Source organism: Battus philenor, unplaced genomic scaffold, assembly GCF_028537555.1.
Source record: "Battus philenor isolate CCGP_79_NKW_IND1 unplaced genomic scaffold, ilBatPhil1.0.hap1 SCAF_8, whole genome shotgun sequence".
NCBI lineage: Eukaryota > Metazoa > Arthropoda > Insecta > Lepidoptera > Papilionidae > Battus > Battus philenor.
Window position 1 is genome coordinate 10,881,560 of NW_027181748.1, and position 22,075 is coordinate 10,903,634.

Sequence of the window (22,075 nt, forward strand, 5' to 3'; positions counted from 1 at the left end):
GTTTATTAATATATTGCTGAAATCTGCAATTAAAACCTATAAATTTTAAACTATAAGCTTATTAAGATCTGCTGATGTATACGTGTAGGTGTAAGATATTGAGTATTACAATAGTTCTAAAATAGGTTTAATTCTAAAAGGGTGTATGCTTGGCTAATGAGAATTCAAATATCAAATTATGGTCATTTATTAGTTATTTATTCGGAAATAGCAAACAAAGTAACTAAGAAGTTAACTGGTAAAGGTTTATAAGTCAGCAGAAATTATTAAACATTGATTCATTACATTGTTCATTAAGGGTAACAATAAAACACAATAAAATATTTTCTTCTTTTTTTCAATAAAGTGCAACCGAAACCAGAAGTGCAATGTGCTCTTGATAATTACAATGCACCTTTAATCAATAATATACTTTCATGAAAAAATAGTCTTTTATTACAGTGCGATGGAAATATAAAGTTTAGTTAAAAATGATTATAGTAACTATCTAGAAATTTCGTACAATACAATTTTTAGTTCTCAAAAATATTAGAAGGCCGGTAACGTTTCTCAAAATCAACATAAAATTTCAATGATTACTTATATAGCATGATGCATATAAATAAAACAGAATAACACAGGACTTAATTGATCTTATTCTCATATATCTTTTTAAACAATCCTTTTTAGGCAAACGAATAAATTCTAGTGAATAAATCTTTTTATTTTGGTATATAGTTGAAAATTAATTAAAATATAATTGAAATTGGTAAATATTCAGAAACATTTTATTTTACTCATTGTTTCCGTTTAATAGTCCACGGCATTCACTTTGATTCTATAATTTTCAATAGTTTTAGTCACAGGTAAAGTAAACCATTCGCCTTTTTAATTAATATATGATTAAAAAGGCGTCCGCACCGTGTCAAAAAAGATACATTATAACTAAGATAAGTCGTAATAAGTAGTGCATTTTTTGTTATGTACTATACTATTGAATACTAAGTAAATTTTTGCATTTTAAATTCTAAAATGATTGATAATATCGATATAAATTTTTGGTTCAATAAATTATCGATGACTACATCACTAGTGACATTGACATGAGATTTGAAGATAATAAAAATAGTTATTTAGTTAAAACGCATTACAAGTTTGATCTATTTTCTAATAAAAAGAACCTTTAAAGAAAACTGGAATGTTAACCCGCATCAGAGCATTTTCTACGGAGGCCTTAAAGGTTGTCAACAATGTTGCTAAGCAACAGTTTGTAGTGACATTGCAAAGCGGTTTGTATATTTTTCTACGATAACTTTATTTATATCTTGTAATTTAGACTAATTAATGTAGTTCACAAGTTAATGAAAGATATTAATATTAAGACAATTTTGTTTAACTTTAATTTAAGATCCCAATTTAAAAGGTTACTCATTTCTATTTATTTCTCAAATAGCAGAAGCCACGCTTGATTATGAAAAAAGTAAAAAAACTATCACATTCATTCACACTAACGTACCGGAAGAATTTCAAGGTAAAGGAGTCGGAAAATTATTAGGAAAGGTCAGTATCTCTATTTCCCTTACTTTATAAATAAAACTATATTTGTTAAAAAGATTTAGTCTTTATAGCTCCTTAAAAATATGACAGCAGGACTCAGTTCATAACAAACAATATGTTGTCATTCGGTTAATAATTTACATTTATCAAAATTATAGTATATGCATCTACTTATAGGGTTAAGTTCAATCTTATTTAACAAATTAAGCTAATTTTTACTCTGCCACATATTTAGATTTTTAAATTTGATAGAGTGTAAAAAGTGCCTGGTTTTACTAATTGAAATAATGGTATAAATAAGAAATATTTCTTTGTATCTACTTTTATGAAAATTGCTGTTATAATGTACAAAAATTAATTAAGTTCTCAATAAGATTCATTTAAATTCTTTTAAATAAAAGTGACAAGATTGCTTTAGATTATTAATTGCTATATATTATTATTTATATTCAGATTTGTAATTAAATTTCAAAACCATTCTCAGCCATTAAAAAAAAAAAGAAAAGTCTACTATCAACATTTGTTTATAAACTCTATCATGCAAATAATACTTTTATTTTATTTTAGTAACATGTTATACAATAAAATTAGAGTTTATTTTTCAATTTTTAATTTTTTCAGTATGCATTTGATTATGCTTCGGAAAATAAATTGGAAGTAAACATCCAGTGTCACTTTCTTGCTAAATACTACAAAGATAATATAAATAAATACAAATATCTGAAGGTTAATTTACAACTAGATTAATTTTACAATTTTATTAAATAATTATGGATCTAACATGGTTTAGGTGCAATATTCACTATTACTTACGAGAAAAATGTTATGGAAAGGTTAAAAAAATAATTACAAAAAGTCTATCGAAATTTACTGACTCTGTTGAGTTTATGTTTTATAATGGGCTAGCAAATATCCTTGAAGGACAAGCACAAAAAGGTATTAACGAACTCACTCCAATACAATCTGACAAAAATTTACAACTGGCAGTTATAATAGCCATCATTTATGGATACAAACTGATCAGTGTAACAGAAAAAGATGATGTTTATAATTTAGAATCAAAATTAAAAGAAGAAAAGAAACAGGCTGATGCCATTTCACTTTACTATGCAGGGCTTTTCTTATCTATTGCTGAAAAATATGAAAAGGCTTCTGATTACATAAACAAATCTCTACGAAAAGATCCTAATAATGCAGATATTATAATTTTAAAGGCTTGGAATGACATGTTCTTAAAAGAAAGCAAAGTTCCAAGTACTGTTTTAGATGCTTTTGAATTAGCAATGAACAAAAGTGATAAAAACATTGAAGCTGTATTTGGTATCGCAAAATATAAATATTTAACTAAAGATCATGATGCATCAAATTTAACACTGGACAGACTTATAGTAAGTAGCCCTGGTCAAGTTGTACCACTTGTAGAAAAGTTAAGAAATGATTTTGCCATGCAAAAATGGGAAGCAGTGTATGATACTATGGAAAGAATATTTAGTCTAGATCCTGATAATATAGAAGCCCATAAAACAAGGCTGTTCATAGAGCTTTGTAAAAATTCAGATTACATAGAATCTGCAGACCAGTTGAATAGGTTTTTTACTGTATTAGAAATAGAGGAACCCCACAATGGATATCAATTTTATCTTACAGCACAAACATTTTCCAGAATTTGTGGTAGGTCAAGTGCAGTTCTTACCCAAGTTTATAGATTTGCTCAGTATGCATCAGAAATGTATTCTAATAATGTTGCATATCTAAGTGAAGTTGGTTATCAATGCATTCTTCAAGGAAAATTTAAAGATTCACAAAACTTTTTCAAAGCTGCTAGCAAAATTGATAGTAACTCTATCACTGCTTTGTGTGGTTTAACTCTTGGACAAATGTTTGAAAATGGTCCAACTGAGCAAATAGCACAACAGGTTGAATTGTTGTTTGAAATGCAAGGGAATGAGAAATTTCCAATTCTTTACTTATTGTCAGCTCAACTGAACAGCAAAAATTCAAATGCGGTGTCTTTCCTTAATGAAGCATATTCCACACTAATTTCAGCTGCTGACCGTCAACCTTTGAGTTTGTTATACATTAAAAATCTTGACCCTGACTTTTTACTTCAAGTATATAAAGAGTATAAAAAACATCTTCCTAAAAAACCATTTGTTATTATAAGTTACCTAATTTACACTCAAGAAGGAAGCAATGTATTAGTAACAAACTGTTTCAAGATTTTAGAAAAAATATGCTGGGCATGTCCTGGTTTAGTTCCAGCTTTATTTGAATTAGCTAAGCTTAAGTTTCTATTTGGATATGCACTGGAAGCACAGAAACTCGCTCAACAAATAGTTGATTTAGACAACACACATGCTGGCAGTCAAGTGTTACTAGCTCAGGTATATATACAGCAACAAGCGTTTACTAAAGCAGCACAATGTCTTGAGATGTGTTTGAGTTATAACTTTAAAGTCAGAGACAGCGCAATGTATCATTTCCTTACTGGTGTCATTCTAAAAAATGTCAACAAACTTCAAGACGCGCTTTCGAGTTATACGACAAGTCTACAAATACTTACAAGTAAAAATACCGTAAGCAATGTAAACCGTTCACTTGATTCTGATTTGAATATAATAGATAAAGCAACATTATATTTGGAAATAATTGAAGTACAAACTGCTTTAAACCAGTTTGGAGAAGCAGAGAAGACTATGCAGGTAATTTTGTTCATTAATACTATTGACCTTCTAGTTTCAGAATTACTGTTTAAACTTTTAATGATTTTCATTTCATCATCATTCTACTAAATGGAACCCATCATCTATTCTTGTAGGGTTTTTTGCAAAGGGTGATCTTGACTTGCCTTAGTCTAGTCATTTTCTTGCGACATCGTCAATGTAATTTGATCATCAAGGATATCAACATTAAGTATTCTTTGGGTTGTTAATAGATATACTTGGTTTTTAATTTTGATTTGTACATCATAGTATTTTAACATTCTTTTTAGAAATAGCAATTAGTTCACCTGTCCCTCTTCTCCGCGATCTTAATTAACTACTCCCAAACCACCTTGCGGTTGGAATTTCGTGAAATCTTTTCTTAGCTGGTCTCTCCGAGACGAAACTAATATTAGCCATCTAATATGAAGTCTCTATGCATTATGGTTCCAGAGATATCGTGATGAGTCAGTAGCATAAGTTGAACTCGAATATAGGCATAAAATATCATACTTATTTTGCAGGAAGCAATTCAAGAAATATCGTACACTTCAGAAGAAGGTCGTTTGCTTATTGCCCGAGCTGAGCTAGCTCTTAAGAAAGACGATATTGATAATGCTATTGACACTCTAAACGAAGTGAAGCCGGGACAACCGTATTACTTTCAAGCACATAGCAAAATGGCTTATATTTACTTGAAAAATAAAAATGACAGAGCAAAGTTTACGTCATGCTTTAAGGAGATAGTTAGCAACCATCCGATGGCCGACGCGCATACAATGATGGGCGACGCCTACATGTCGATACATGGTAAATAAAAAATAGTCATAGTTAAAATAATTGTTTTAAAAGAAACCAAAATAAATTTTATCATGTACTGATTATAGATCCTATCCAAGCTGCAGATGCCTATCAGATGGCGTTAAAAGGAAATCGCAAAGATATACAACTTATAATGAAATTAGGCACGGCTCTTGTAAAAATGCATGATTATGATAAAGCGATCCAACATTACGAGGATGCAATGAAGCAATTGAATAACGACGGGATAATGTTTGAGTATTTAGAACTTCTTATTAAGGTACGTAGATTTAAAGATTTTTTTTTTGTAAAAAATTAATAATAGTTATTTTATTTTATGTTTCATTTTACTTGTTTTAAAATTTAAATGCAGTCTTCAACTCTCCTTAATCATTCACTTCGCGATCTGAAGCCATCGATTTATCTGAAATAAGTATGCTATAAAATATTTCGTTACATATTCATATTCGTATCTGTATATGTATATGCATATATTCATATTCGTATCTGTATACACAATATGCTATATATAAAATATACTATAAAATATTTCGTCATATATTCATATTCGTATCTGTATATACAAAAGTGGCTGTTCCACTGCATCTTATATTTGCAACTTTTGATAACTTTTTTTCAATAACTCTTTAACACTACTCGTACCAATACTTACTAGATACCTATACCTACTTTATCGGGTCAAATGATCCTATTTTACGTTTGCTACTTGAATGTATCAAATATGGTTGTTAGGTAAGAAATAAAATTTAATGTATTACAATTAATCAAAATAGTATATTGCTCATTTCTGCTATAAACGCAAAATGTGCAAAAGCAATAATATAATATAATACAATAAAATAATATATTTATAAAGCAAAGCTCAAAATGGGTCATTTGACTCGTTATGGTATGTTTAGTGTTAATAAATAATTGTATAAAGCAGGGGTATGCAACCTTTTTACTCTACGTTCCAATTTAAACTTTAAAATTGTTTGTTTGGCCGCACGTGGTAAACACTTAGTAATTAGCTTATTAAGCTAAAAAAAACTATTTGTAATAAGCACTACGGTAAAATAATGTAAATTCAAAAAAAGTTTCCATTTATAAATTCCATAGAAAAAAAATGCGTAAACTCGTTGCGTTCATGTTGCATGTATCAATAAGTATATGATGGAAGAAAGTCGATAAAATAATTTAGTTTTCTAAATGCTTTGAAGGCTAGACGTGTTAAAGAGGTGGCGTGTTACTCAAAGCAGAGCTTTAGTGTTTCGTCTTTGTGCAGTTTTTTAAAAATCCAATGAAATTATGGTGGTTTTCAGCTTAAACAGTACGATAAAGTGGATACGACAATATCAAGCGAACTAAACCAATTGTACAATAAAGAGAAAGACATTGCAAGTTTAAAAAGGCGTATACGCCTACTGCTTATTCAAGCGAAAAGCCGGGAATTGAAAAATCCAACTGCAGGGAATACGAACTTAATTCTTAACGAAGCAAAAGATTTGCAAACGACGGTTTTAAAGAGAGTGGAAATAGATTCTAGAGGTGACGTTGATGAAGAAAGACAACAGCTGGCGAATATACTTTGTTTGCTGGCAAAAGCTAAATCTGCGAAAGAACCTGGAGTTGCAGCTAATTTATATTCTGAAGCGCTATTACATTCACCGAGGGATATTAACATTTTACTGTTATTAGCTAAATTGTATGCTCACGTAAGTATATTAAAACGCAGATTTAATTTTATTTATTATAGGCACGCCTACAGGAAACCATAATATGAAATAAAATTACTTGTTTGCTTGTTGTACAAGGGTACACAGCCCGGGCCATAATTGATCTAGCTTGTATTTTGTTTAACCATGTTGAGACACGATGTGGTCGAAAATGAAGCACGTAGTCTCTGTAGGTACCTATTTACTCAGACTGAGGAACCCTGGATTATAAATCTCGATAAAAAATAAAGGCGGCATTAAAAACGTAGAGTTGAAACGCTTGGCACGCCTCTAAGGAAACTTCAGAGGAAGGGTGGTTGTGGACTGACTTTCGAATTGGGGATGGAGGGATAATCTAGTCATTAATAAAATAATGAAATAGTGAAAGAATATTAATCGGGTATAAAACGATAATAAATCAAGACTTGAATATTCTGTTGTATGTTAAATTGATTATAACCAAGATTTTGTATCTTCGTTAAAAGTGATATGATAGTAAAAATAAATTATTATATGTGGAAGTAAATGAATATTATGATAAGTTAAACATATATATCGTTAATTATAATTTAATGTAACATGCCGCCTATGTGATTTAACAATTTATAAATTTAAAAAAATGTCTCATCGATTATAACAGGTGGCGCAGGTGTTGGTTTACAAGTAATTATCTATGTATCTCAGGGGTGGCCAAACTGTTGCAGGTTGCTCACATGCGGCTCTTTAAACGATTGTTTTTGCTCCGATTTTTTTGATCCGATCGTTGAATTATTTCAATATTTAAATTTATATCACCTATGTCACCTCCTGGGAAATCGAAAGAAATTACTGTTGAGAATAATAATTATTATTATTATTCCACCATAAAATTAGTGTAATCCAAATACCGACCATAATTAATTAACCGGCATCGTACGTATTATTAGAAGTGCTGACATATACGTGTACCATTATATCTAACTATATACAATAAATTTCAAAGTTCGACAAATAGCTCGCACTATCAAGGAGCTTGCTATATCTACATCATAAATGTCACAGTGACATTTGGCGCCAATTGTAAAAATTAAGGCACGTTCACACGACATTACTTTTGCACCACCTGCCAGTATAATATTAATCATTATGTATTTGTGTTTTTAGATGAACAATACTGAAAGGTGCGAGCAGACATGTAGTATCCTATTAAACACAGATCCCAATAATGAATCTGCAGCGGTGATGATGGCTGACTTAGCTTTCCGAAAGGTAATATTTGTTTTAAAGTAAAAATGCATTAATTACTGTTATAATTGAAAACTATTATTTTTTTATTTATAGTAACATTCAATAAAAAATAACATGATCAATATAATACAGATATATCAAAGGATAAATGTTTAAAAACGTGCTTATCTGAATATTGCTAGTATAATAGAGCTGCCGTACCATAATTTGAGAACAGCTTAACTGATTTCATTTATCTTTTTTATAAATTTTCTAATGTAATGTAGATGGTTTTTAAGTTTCTTAAAAAATCCGTATTATTACATTTTTAGTTCTATAGTAAAAGGTTTTTGAATACCAAATTTATAAATTCGTATTTTTATTCGAACTATTCCAGGTTGATTTTGAAACGGCTCAGCGTCATTTGAACCAGATCTTGTCCGTGAAGCCGACGAGTTGGGAGGCACTGGCGCAGTTGATCGAAGTGCAATGGCGTCGCGGTAAGCTCGCCGAAGCCGAACAAGCCTTGGATACCGCTAAAAGCTCTCTAGAAAACTTAGATGAACCAGGTACTTAATTAAGTTAATAGGAACAGTATATACAGTAGTACAGGTAGTAAGGACATTATATTACAATAAATATGAATGTCACTGTCATGTGTTGCACGCACGACGATGTCGTATTTCTGTCTGTTCAAGAACTTCTACATATTCCACAAAGTTAATTTCTGGCGAAGCAAATATCCCGATATTTTCAAAACATATTTGACATAAGACAACTTTAATAAATAAAGAAAAGTAAATTTATAAATAAAGTACAGCGTTGTATAGAGCTGGCGTTTATAATCCAGGATACAATTATTGCGCCGGTGTGTGGTCGCTGTACTCTGGGCGCGTGAACGCAGCGCTGCGGCTCCTGAACGCGGCTCGCCGCTGTCCGCGGTGGGGGCGAAGCGCCGCAGGTCGCATGGCACTTCTCTGTCTATCGCAACACGCACCCGACGCGCTCGCCGAACATGCGTGAGTCACATACGCATACAGTTCGTTTGTTTTAACCCTTTCGCTACGAGTGTCGTCTATAGAGACAACATCCGTGCGAGGACTTGTGTTTACGGAAGTCGCCTATAGACGACAACCCTTAAGTACAAATGTCGCCTTTAGACGACGTCAATGTATAATACACCTATTCCCCGATTTACACGGTAGATACGTTCCTGAAAAAAACGTGTAAATCGAAAATTAAAAATTTTCAAGTCAAAATCGTGTAAATCGAAAAACTTGCAGAAAATGGATAATTTTGCTATTTAACAGTTGTGATTTTTTTTTCAAAAATAAAACCAAAGGTGTTTTATTATCCTTTATCACTTGTAATTTACGAATATGGAAAATTTAATCTTTCTGAAACTGTGAAAATTATTCTCCTTCCTCAATTATTCTTTGTTTATATAGTCTAAAATTATTGGTTAAAATTTCTTATACATTTTACATGGTTAAAAACCTCTGTTCGTGTAGAACCACACTTTTACGCACTATATGTTATAAAACTTATCCTGGGTATACATTTCTACATGTATAAATATTATTCATCAAAGTTATCGATCTACCTTCAATTTATTATAAACGAAGCTATATTGCCTCTTATAATATACTTCACTTGCCATGATGTACTACAAATAAGCTTAGTAAGTACTTAACGTGATTGTGTTTTAGTATTCAATGATTAAAATATAATAAAAGGTATTTTTATGTACAACGTGAACATAGACATTGTTCTTAAGGTCGTCGGAAAACTCTGGATGGAGACCCTTTTAACCTGTCATATTGGAAGTCTATAGGAGATGTACATATTTGTCTAACAGTGGACGCCCTGCAAATGAAATGATGATGTTAAGGATAATAAACCGGAAGAAATACTATATAAGACAAGCACTAACATCACACAGCAAACACCAAAATAGAAGTTCTAATGAAAATAATATTATTTCACAGGGACACAAAACTTTTAGCTCTGAAGACTGCTGAGAAGCTATTATCTGAAGTGGGGCCAAGTGAAAAGAGTTCACTTCAAGCATTACTAGTACTCGCCAATAAACAGAAGGCACAAGCCGAGAAAGTTCTACAAGATCTGTTGCCGCTCGCCACGGAAGATGTTCACCAAGACGACCCATACTTAATACTAGCGATAGCCAATGCGTAAGTTTTGATCATAGTTTTTAATTTATTTTCTCTATTTATAATATAACCATGCTTTATATGTTTAGGTACTTACAGAAATTATAAGTCGTCAAACTTGATATACGGGATGATTTGTTATAGTTGTAAAACCTTTAAAAGTGTAATTTAATGTATGAAACACCCTTTCAAAAATAAATAGTTTTCAAAAAATTAAACTAATTTAAAGATAATATACAATAGTCAAAATATAGTGATCCTTGTTGATGATATTTTCTTTAGTTCGGAATACTACATATTAAAATTAATTATGGTTATCTGTTCCTGCAGAGTTCATACTGCCAGAAATTAATAGCCTGTCGCAGGAAAAATACAATATTATTGGAAATAAATGTAAAAGATATAATAAATGTTAAAGCTTGCTTATTAATGAGCTAGCTATACTTTCACCACAAACATTGACAGCCACAAACATTGATCTATACATTCGCCCCATTAAAGCTTTTACCTCTATAACCAGTCATCCTGTATAAACAATCTAAATTTTCAGTCATCATAAACGTATATGAAATTTAAAGAAGAATGTTATCTGATAAAATGATATTATCACGAATTAGGAATTATTGTCTCTTTTGGGTAAATATTTGTTTTAAGGAATTTCTTGTTCATTTTTTAAAGTTTTTTTTTCTCTGTTTCTTAATTTTCAGAACAGTTATTAAATCAGTTACAAAAGTTATAAAACAGTTATAAAAGTTAAAAATCCAGGCTATTATTAAAAATTCACTGCCTTTTTGCATCATTTACTGATGATGAACTTTGAGATGACTCCTGCTTCTCAGGAATAATGTAGATTTATCTTGTAAAATGTTATCACAAAATAAAATGTTTAATACCCCTCAAATATATATTAAGTAACACATTTCAATCTTATTTCCATTCAGTTAAGTTTCTAAACCAACGAAGTATAGTTTGACAAATTTCATGTGTTTTTTTTATAAAATATTTCTCTGTAAATAAACGTTACTACAGATATAACATTACGAAGCAACCGACTCGAGCGAAGAACATTTTGAAGCGGACCATTTCTTCCATACAATGGACTCCGGAGAAGGCGGATGGGTTAGAAAGGTATTTAAATTAAAATAATTTACAATCGCCCCAACTAATTATTTAAATTAACAGATTTCCTCTATATTGATGGACTTTTAATGAGTTTTCAATCATATTTAATGAAATTAGTTTTTATAAAGCTAATAATGTGACGTTCGGTAGTACATAATGTGACCTAAAATATAGCGGTGCTATACAGAATTTAGTAAAATGCGTCATATCACATTTGTGCTCATTATTTCAAATGGCGCGTCTTATGAGCATAGTTCCATAGTGTCAGAGCCATATTCGCCAGAGAGTTAATATATTTATTTTATAAATTTTATTTATCATAACAACATAAGGATGCGTTTACAGAGATTTACATGTGTGGACGTTTTCTCTTTATTCTTATTTATTCTAGACATATTTTTGTATTGAATTTTATTTAAACTGCGGTTCGATGTGTTCCTGCTTGGATTTCTATTAATCTCTAATGCGTGGAGTGTTTATTGCAACACCAGACGCAATACCTCGAATAGCAGCAAAGGGATTGGGACGTCATTTTTTTAATAGAGATTTCATATTAAAAGAATACATCAATTATTCCTAGTACTCTTTTTTATAAAGTAAACGCGTCTTTAAGTTTCAAACTGTCAAGTGCGTTTGAAAAAAAATTATTTTAAATATTTGGTAAAAAAAGTATAACCAGAGCGTCGTTAAACCACAACAATACGCACCATCAACCGGAACATTATACATAATTCGGTAAGTGTAAACATGGTTTTCCACTGTGCAATTTTGATAAGATTTGCTCATTTTTTATGTTTTCAACGACATTGCCCGTCTGAAGTGGCAGTAGGCGGGGCATCTCGCTCGTGCAACCTGAGGTCATTGGGGTTATAGAGTCACTATCAGAAGCCGGGAGACGCGGTGTGGGTAGACCCACCACTAGGTAAACCTGCGACATAGGCCGTCGTGTGCGTCTTTCGGCCAATATGATGGTGATGATGTCATGTAATTTCTCAAAGTTTAAGAATATTTGTGATCTTATTCAGGTGCTGGTTAGAAGTCGCCGATGGACAAATCAACTCGGGTAGACTGGACGCGGCCAAGGAACTACTCACTAAAGTTTTGAACCACAACAATTCATGCGCTACTGCGTACCAATATCTAGGTAAGTAACTTGTTGAAATTAAATCGGCTTTTTAGACTTCATTTTATTTATAGAACAACATTAACATAATAAACATGATATACATAACTATTGCCAAAGATACTATATAATACTAGCTGTACCTCATCCACTTCACATGGTTTACACTGCCTTTTGTGTGTCGTAAAATCTATTCTTGGTAGTTTTTACAAGCTAAAATAAATCTTCTAGCCCCAATACTTTTAATAGCTTTAGTTTAAATACGTTTTTAGCTGACCTCGACACTGCGAAAGGAATTTTCCTCCCGAATTTCTATCTAAGGGTTTTATGGGTCTAAGATCGTGATAAGTCAAGACATAGTTGGAAATCTTACTAAGAAATAAATTCAAAGACATTAACCCAGTCACACTACACTTGCAATATCACGATAACTTTATGCATGTACATAAAAATTGCAGTTAATTTAAACAAATAGTGACTCCTATTAATGTAATCTAAGGAATAAAAATAAACCCCCTATTAAGCACCATAAAGTGTATCACTCATTGGTAGGTTTAATGATTCTAAAACAAACTATCAAGCGACGAACTCATCTCTTTGTAAATTCAAGAAATATTTTATATATAGCACAGGCTCTGCCAAAAGACTATTTGCTCTATTTCAGAGTAAGTTCATGATAAAAGTGTTTGGAAATAAATTATATAATATAAGGAAATAATATAATATTTTTTTTTGTTTATACAATCTTCAATCAATTTTCTTCATCAATATTTAAAAATTACAAATCCTACCGAGTTTCATAAACTTAATTTTAAGCTATCGATTATGGTGACTGTAATGATCTTATATAACAGAGGTGGCCAACCTGCGGCTAATTAACTTTCTCACGAAAAATATAACTTAAGTTACTTTTTATTTTTATGTAGTGTGCCGTTAAAAAGAAGAAAAAATATATTTATATTTAATCAAGGGTAATGGTTGTTGGCCACAAAAAAAAGGCACAAGAAGAAAAGTATGTATATATTTAATTAACTAAGGGTAGTGGGCAGAAGGCCTGGTCTAATTTTGCACCGCAGCTCGGTACTCCCCTGATGGTGGTGGTAGCCAGCCGCACGATCTCCCAGGACTGGTCAGGCGGCTGCAAGTCGAAAGCAGGGAGCGCCGGTAGGTTGCAGTATGAGTCGGTTCCGGTGCACGGTGATATAATTTCAACAGTGTAAAACTTGCAGTGTAAAACTTGCAGTCTAAAACTTGCAGTCTAAAACTTGCAGCATAAATCTTGCAGCACAAAACTTGCAGCATAAAACTTGCAATGTAAAACTCGAAGCGTAAAACTTGCAATGTAAAACTCGAAGCGTAAAACTTGCACCTGTGAATTAATGTCACAGTTATGATATACATATATAAATATGTGTACAATTTGCTCCGCTGACAGTAAACCCGGAGATGGCTTGCGATGATGGAAGGGCAGAAACCGAAAGCAGTTGATGTGATTGTTTACTGTCAGAACGGAGTTACAAAATGTAAAGCATGTAAAATAAAAATAGAAGAGATAAATAAATAAACAATTAGAAAGTAATAATGAATACATAATGATGGAACTATGGACACAGACAAAATGTTGAGCTCTAACTTATAGATAAATGCTACTTAATAATGATGTCTTTATAATATTTGTTCAATACTTACCCCTTTGGGGTGCGAGGCGATGTAAAGGTTGTGGCGTGAACTAAATGATGCCCAGAGAATGAATAGGACCAAGGCGTGAATTTATAACGTAAATTCTAATTGGCCCCGGCGCGTGTGAAGACACGTAGCTGGTGAACGCAACCGACACAAAGAGTGTGCGTCGGTGCGTGAGACGACACCTAGCTAGTGAACGCGACCGAGGCCTGGATCCTTCTCCCGAGCACTGGTGTAAACTCTGTGTGCTGGTGCGCGGGCGCATTGGAATTTTTGTTATAAAAACAAAGATCCGTTAAACCAATAGCATGCTCCCACGACCCCACGCCACTTGAGACGTACCGTTACCCGCTAAGGGCTGAACAATTTTTTGCTGTATTGCGATTTATGAGACGTTTCTCGCGTTTATATTTTTTTGGTTAAAATTTTAACTAAGATTTATGGGACGTTAACTTGCAACGTTACAGTAGTTAAATTTAAAAAAAATTGATTTCGTTTCGTGAGTTTCAATTTTTTTAATTACTGTAATATTTAATTTTAATGCCTGTATTTTGTGCTTTTGTAAAAAAATAATACCTTTTTAAAACGTTATTATTTGCGACTTTTGAAAAATTTCACATTTCGAAAATTGCGTCGTACTATTAAGGCTGTTGGCCACCTCTGTTACAAAGATTTAAACAGTTTAGTTTCTATACGAAGGTTTCATTATTTCTACTGAAATAGTAAAAAATTCCGTAGATGGTTGCTTTCAAATAAGAACTGTGTTGAACGGTTTCTATTCTTATATAAACCACTGCCTTGTGCCCATAATATACATTATGTTTTTGTGCAGCCCCATTGGTAACCAGATTCTAGTCTAAATTTGATTTTTATTTTTAGGATACCTAGCTGAAAAAGAACAAAACTACAAGAGCGCAGCCCATAACTATGACAACGCATGGATTCACACTGGCAAAGCAGACCTAGCAGTGGGTTATAAGCTGGCGCACGCCTATCTCAAACTAAAAAAGTACCCAGAATGTATCATAGTATGCCGACATATTCTCAAAGTACACCCGGAGTATCCGAAGATAAAAAAGGAAATTATGGAAAAAGCAAAGGCCAATTTACGAACGTAGATTTTGAAAGCATTTATTTTCTTGGAGCAAACTCTTTTGGAGGGATTGTGGATTCACCTTTACTCTTCACATTTTGTTAAAATATTAGTTAGCCCATCATCACCATCAAGTCAGAAAACAAGCGACCTTCACTATGACGTCAGACCATCTAGGCGGGCTACCAACGCCTCGTTTACTAGCTTGTCGCCATTCTAGAACCAATCAGCCCTAATGGCTATCTGTTACACGAACGATATGTTCCGCCGACTGCCGCCTTAGGCGAACAATTATTCGATCTGTCGTCATCTTGGTTCTTTTGCGAATCACCTCATTTCTATTTCGATATCGTAGCGAATTCTCTCTATTGCCACCTAGAGAGGTGACCTTGAAGCCTTCTTATAAAGGGCCTTTGTAATTGGTTAAAACCCTTCATCTTCAGACATCAAGGTATTTTGAACGAGAGGTTTCGGAGTTTTCCGTCATGAGCTGGATTCGGCAAGTGATCACCTTCTCAAAGTTGGACATTCTTCAGTTAACCCGTAGAAATTAAGAACTCTACAGTGAACTGTTTTTATTTGTAACTAATTGTAAATATAAATAAAACGACATAATACAACATGCTGAAATTATATTTCTTTCACACTATTTATTGTGACTTTCATTAACGATCTTCGCGGTCAGTTAATACAGACACTGACGCGAACTATGCACACTACATTTGTTACTTGTACTTATTCCTCGTCCTCTTGCTCGAGGATTGTTTTGAAACAGAACGGCTGGAAGATGTAGCCCAGGCCGGCGTAGAATTTGCTCATGAACTCCACCCTGGAAAAGTTATTTTTATCATAATAAATGTAAAAGTGCAAAATGCTTCGTACTATGTGATTTTGAGAAGATAAATAAAAATTACCTGTTCTCGTATAAAGTAATTAAAAGTTGTATAAATTAGATTTATTTATACCTATTTTTCAATTTCAACGAATAGATTTTATACTGGGCTAAGAAATATCTCTAATCCGACTGAAACCGCTATACCTCGCTTTAGGTAGTTGTACCTATCGCGCGGTACGGCGGTTCCGGTTGAACTTAAAAGCACAAGTAAGTTTGCCTCCCAGGAATTTTACTGTAAAAATCTTTTCTATAAACAAGACTAAACATGGACCTGGTTATTTGTTCCCTGTTAAAGATTTAACGAAATTATGATAGTTTTTGGTAGGTTTAGCCATTTTGATAAGTTTTTGGATTTATCAATGTTATATTTTAATAGTTTAAATGATTCGTACCAGTGTAGACGCAAGGTGTGCAAGAAGGCAGACAGACCCTCCATCATTACGAGAATGGCGATCGTAAAGAGCGCCCAGAAACAGAAAGCTACGTATAGCTTAATGGCGCCGATATAGTTGTCGTCCTTCAGACCAAACGATAGCACCATGTTCCACAGCACCTCCGAAAGTTCTGGAAATAATATTTATTACAGTTACCAAAACTTTGGAATCAGATTTTGCGGTTTCTCTAGACATGTTATTGTAATAGCAAATATGTGAAATGTGGTCTCTCTCACTTCGGGCCCCAGTTGCAAGCTCACAGTTGCTTAAAGTGTCATGAAGAGCTATGCTCGTGATTTCTCGACGATATCGAATCAACAGTTGGCATATACGTCGGTGAACGAATGTAACCGACGATTGACAAATTGGAGTGGCAGCGGGCAGGCTACATAGCCTGCAGAACGAGTTATTGCTGCTTCAAATTCTTAAGATTCCGAAGTGGAGACCATGGACCGACAAGTGCAGCGAAGGACCTTGTCAAAGGTGAAAGATGCTGGATGCAAGAGGAAAAGATTAGGATAGGAAAACGAAAAAAAGGCGAACAGAAAATAAATAAATAAAACTACAGTACGTAAAAATGTCTAACTATTTGAAAATAATACTAACAACCGATCTAGAAATGTAGATAAGAGAACAAGGCGATGCGAGGACGATGATTTGAAAGCGAAGAATGACAGATCATGTGAAGTATAAAATGAAGGAATAAAAATAATGTAGAGAATGAAAGAAAATGGTGAAATAAAAATAATTTAAAAACAACCTCATTTAACTCGATGTTATAAAGTCCCACACTAAACACAGGGGGACATAAAAAATGGGGGAGAATTTGGTCCACTGTGGACGACCTACGGCGCTTATGATGATGAAGCAAGGTATATGCTGTAATGATGTAATTATTCAACACTGTTGATGTTCATTATATGTTCAATCTTTTAATGGTCTTTTAAATCACATTAAAGTTTAAAACAAGTTTTATAATATCTTGATACAAACCTGCATGAGCGAGCGACAGAGCCCACAATCGAAGATAGGAGGCTGTGTGCGAGATGGTACTTAGGACATATTCGATCGTGTGAATCGCCTGGTGGATCATGATTTCGCTGAACGGCTCTTCCTCGTGACCGTGGCCACCGGACGCCTTCGCCGGTTGCTGGCTGCCGTCGAGGTCGGTTTGTTCCTGCATTTCGATACCTTGGTTCACGCTGCCATTTGATTGTTCTGGCTGAAATTATTACATAAAATCTTCACTCGTAAGTCCGGATGATAAGAACGCCAAGCAGCGTCTTCCAATGAATCGAACAAGGTCGTCTGACCAACTTATGGTTGGACGTCCTACACTCAGATTACCGATTCGTGATTTCCACTCTAGAACCTTAAAGCCCCAGCGGACTTCTGCTTACTGCCACTTCAACTTACCAATCATCTAGGATAAGTGGATTACTTTTAAACATAGTTCTAATTAATTCGTATAATTATCTAAGAAAAAAATTTTTGAATGCTATCATTTTTTACCGTAACCGTCATTGAATATTAAAAAGTATTCTTTATCTCAAGAATACTTTTTTAATGCTTACTGGTCCGCGTTTGATCACCAACATGCGTGATGGGAAGCGGTATGGTCGAAGATGATGCACGCAGACTCAATATAATCTAATAAATAACCTACTATTCCTGATATGATCATTGTATCATATTAACTGATGTTATTTTTGCTGTCAACTGGGTAGGTTATCCTTGGCTACCAAATAGAGAATTATATTACAAATTCTAGCAATTACATTATATTGGTAATCTCAATAATAGATGGACTAAAACACTGAGTGTCACGTAAACGCTTTTTTCGTCTGGGAATTTTTTTTTAAATTGAACAAGTTAATGTTTAATTATTACCTTAGCGTGCTTCTTTTTGCTAGCAGACAAAAGATACAGAGGTTTGCCCAGCAACATGACGGGGATGCAGCAAAGTGCAACGAGCACAAATACTCTTTGGATGGTGCCCTGGCCTTCGAACATAAATTCCTTGCAGCCATCCTCGGGTTCGTTGCTGGAGAACAGCATCATGTTGATAAACAAGATCAGTACTGAAGGTGCACATCCTTGTTTATAGGCTTCATCTGAAATTATATTATCATAGATTTATTACAAGCATTGCAAAATGTAATGATTGCATTAGGTACAGATTGCATTAGAGACATTTTGCCGCGAGTGTGAACGCATTCTTACTTCGTTATACCAATGCGACAAGTTTTTCATTTTCAGGTATATACTCTGTCCGGTATAATATAATAGGGTATATTACATCACCTTTTTTTACATCTATTCACACTGGACATGGAGACCCAGTTCCTTTTTTTTTTTCATTTCTAATATTTCTACTGTTATGTTTTATTTATTTTATGTAATTAGGCATGCCCTAGTAAAACAATATACGTTTACATAAGTTTCATCTAATATTGTACAATTTTAACTATGTTCGTCTGCTGTAGGTGTACAAAGCCCTGGCCAGTTATGTAACCTTATAACGTTATTAAATGAATAAAACAATAAAAATAATAATGAAATGAGACAAAAAATCGATATTATTTATAGACAAGGTCATTTCAGTTAATAGAACATTTTATATTTTCATTACAGTGATATTATAGTTAAAAATAAAATTTAATTTACGAGAGTGTTAAAGCATCTTTCAAAGCACTTCTAGAGAAAAATGTCCAATTCGGACCTAGACTGACTTAGACCTGGTAATCGTGATAATCTGAGGTTGATATTATGCAGTAGGGTATTAAAAACTTTTCGACGGCGGAGACACCACATCAATATTCTCAAATAATATATACACAGTGTCGTAAATTTTCAGTTTTGAAATTTCTAATACCATAACGTACCCTGAGACATCGTGCTGTATGCGACCCACTTGTAGAACATCATGAAGACCATGTAGAGGAACAACAGACATAAGAAGATCACTTGTGGGATGAACTCTAGAAGAATGGAGTAACGCCTCTTGAAGAAACTGGAAAAAAATTATCACATTACGATATCGGTATCAATTATTTTAATATTATTAGCTTTTTATGATGTCGTAAATAGCTTCTAATAAGTGTAATGTTGTACTTGTTTAATTTCTTTCTTATTTTCCTAAACTCACAATGCCGGCATAGAAATAACACTGCAATAGCGTGCAGCTTTATATTTCAAATGTAATTGACTTTACGAGACGGGCTGTGATTACTGTAGTTTTATTAAGCAGTATCTTTTATTGCATGATTATTTTTCATTGAATGTAATAAAAAATATTATAATTATTTTGCTTCGTAGTAATATCGGAACCGCTGTACCTCGCCTGAGGAAAGCGCGGCGAGATGGGAGTCGAGGAAAACAAAGCAAGAACCGCGAGCATTGACGGCGAACTAATTGAACGGAGCGATAAATACTCTGACGTATCGTACGCACACCTATGGCGCGGTATAGAGGTTTCGGTAACACTATATAAACAATATTACGAGAAGTCGCGTAAGACTGAACTGTGAGTTACAGTGATAAAAAAATAAGGACTTACTTGTAATTAACCACACTCATGCAGACACCGAAGATCATGTGGACGACACCAAAGATTATGGAAAGCTTCATTTTGTACGAGTTCAGGAAAATAATTTTGTTATCAGCAGTCTAAAAAATATTTTTTAAGTTTTATTCCAAAATTAAATAATATTTCGTTGACTACATACACTTAATTCTTTTTTGTACCCTTAATACGTTCTTTAGAAAACCATTTTTTAAATCATGTTTAAAAATACATGTCACATAAAGTAAGTTGGGGATTTGTTCTACAACTTTTAAATATGTAGTATAAGATGTAAAATCTTTCCAATATTTTGCCTAAACACCCTGCTAAAAAATTAATACTGAAATCCAGATTTTATAAGTATTTATAAAGAGAAAACGATTCATTTTTATTTAAAAAAAATTGTGTACAGCCAAAATTCAATTTATTGAAATTCAGAATGAAAATATCAATTTTGAATTTTATAACTGTTCATTGCTACTTGATAACAAGAGCAAGTTTATTATAAACAGGATGAAATGATATGAAAAGAAAAATGCTATCAAGAGTAAGCACGTCTTATACACAAAAGTCCAACGCTACTGTTGTTTGGTTTCAAGAACTTTGTATTCCTCAATTGTATTAAAATTATGCGGAGATTCTTGTCAGAACAAAAAGTTCGTGTAAAAAAGTGAATTTCTATATTACTGGTAAACCGCGTTATTTCAAAATTTAAAAAAAAAAGTTGAGTGTATAGAAGACAACTTACCTGCCATATCGGATCGATACCAATGAAGTATGGTTTATCAATGTACGAAGTCTTTGGGTCGAGAGTCAGAGCGGCGTTATGTTCGAGTGTCTCATTGCTGTAGGGTACAAACCAGGTGGAGCCGAAAATATTCATGGACTTTGAGAAAATATCGTTATAGACTAATCCAGTGTACATGGAGAAGCAGCCCATAAGCAAGATGATGTAACGACCAGCGAAGAAGATATTCCAGATCTCGTTGTTTGTCTTCTTGGCGGAGAGAGAAACCTCCTTGATGACCATCCACGCGCCAAACAGTGCCATGATGCAACCATGACCCAGGTCGCCGAACATCACCGCGAACAAGAACGGGAATGTTATGATAGTGTATAGTGCTAAAAGTCAAAATTTTATAAAAATTAATAATGAAATGGATTGTGTATAACTTATAATAATCAATAAAATCATATTATCTTAGATGACTTTGAAATTAGCATTCTACTTTATGCTTAAACTGTATGGAAAAACTAAATCCTGCTTTATAATATAAAATATCAACTTTGGAGACCAGAGATTCCAATACTTTTTTCATGAGAAAATCTATGAAGATAACTTAAAATTTAGTTAGCTCCGGTGGACCACTTGCAGCTACATTTCCACTGTATAAATTCTCATAACAATTGTAAAAAAAATTTGAAGATTACGTTGTACTGAATTTGAATTATGTAAGTTTTACAGGTAACAATCGCTGAATTTCTCAAAATATTATTTGCCTAGATAGGTGAAGTCAAGCCTACATTTAGTTCTTCATTATCGATAGCAGATAGATTTTTGTAAATTTCCCATTGAATTGTAATTCCCCATTTTTCGTCACGTCAAAGTAGACCCTCCGTTAAGATTCCTTTGTACCTCCGGGGGTCCACCTGGATTCATTTGGGAAGCAAGTTTTAGACAAAGGTGTCGAGGCTATGTAAATTTTAAGTTAGAGTATTCTGCAAATACTTTTGCAAACAGTATGTTACCTGGATTGCATTCTCTATAAGATGCGACTCCGTAAGCATCGATCAGGTTTTGGAAGCCGCGCGTGAAACGGTTAGTTCTGTTGAAAGTTGGCGGTTCCTCGTCGGTTTCGATGCAGTTCAGGAACGATGGGATCGAACTACCGCATGCGTTCTAAAATCGAAAGACCTTTGTAATAAACTAGAGAGACATAACGAATTTTGGCAAACGTATTCTATTAATTATGCATGTCCGCATAACATTTACAACATAATAAAAATACATAAAAAATATCAATTAAAC

The 22,075-nt window shown here is 33.3% G+C and overlaps 2 protein-coding genes across 4 annotated transcripts in view; one reads left to right on the forward strand and one right to left on the reverse strand.

Annotated features, from left to right (window-relative positions):
- The first annotated feature begins 1,099 nt into the window (after positions 1-1,099).
- LOC137931604 (tetratricopeptide repeat protein 21B-like) lies at positions 1,100-15,801 on the forward strand. 2 transcript variants are annotated; one of them, XM_068775054.1, is made up of 13 exons: positions 1,100-1,268; positions 1,433-1,539; positions 2,158-4,238; positions 4,763-5,048; positions 5,126-5,319; positions 6,362-6,754; positions 7,898-8,002; positions 8,358-8,529; positions 8,811-8,979; positions 9,949-10,152; positions 11,161-11,259; positions 12,279-12,397; positions 14,939-15,801. In XM_068775054.1, exons 3-13 carry the CDS (start codon positions 2,307-2,309, stop codon positions 15,175-15,177), a joined length of 3,912 nt encoding a protein of 1,303 aa, XP_068631155.1. In that variant the 5' UTR covers positions 1,100-1,268; positions 1,433-1,539; positions 2,158-2,306; the 3' UTR covers positions 15,178-15,801. The 2 variants fall into 2 exon arrangements, with proteins under 2 accessions (XP_068631155.1, XP_068631156.1); XM_068775055.1 differs by having other exon boundaries at positions 1,436-1,539.
- Positions 15,768-22,075, reverse strand: part of LOC137931605 (V-type proton ATPase 116 kDa subunit a 1-like) — a 30,170-nt gene continuing 23,862 nt past the window's right edge. For both annotated transcript variants that reach the window (XM_068775057.1, XM_068775056.1), the window contains exons 8-15: positions 21,796-21,946; positions 20,795-21,168; positions 20,041-20,150; positions 19,367-19,494; positions 18,372-18,595; positions 17,475-17,703; positions 16,440-16,611; positions 15,768-15,981 (exon numbers count right to left, since the gene is read on the reverse strand). In XM_068775057.1, coding sequence (XP_068631158.1) covers positions 15,888-15,981; positions 16,440-16,611; positions 17,475-17,703; positions 18,372-18,595; positions 19,367-19,494; positions 20,041-20,150; positions 20,795-21,168; positions 21,796-21,946 — 1,482 coding nt within the window. In that variant the 3' untranslated portion in view covers positions 15,768-15,887. The remainder of the gene's footprint in view (positions 15,982-16,439; positions 16,612-17,474; positions 17,704-18,371; positions 18,596-19,366; positions 19,495-20,040; positions 20,151-20,794; positions 21,169-21,795; positions 21,947-22,075) is intronic.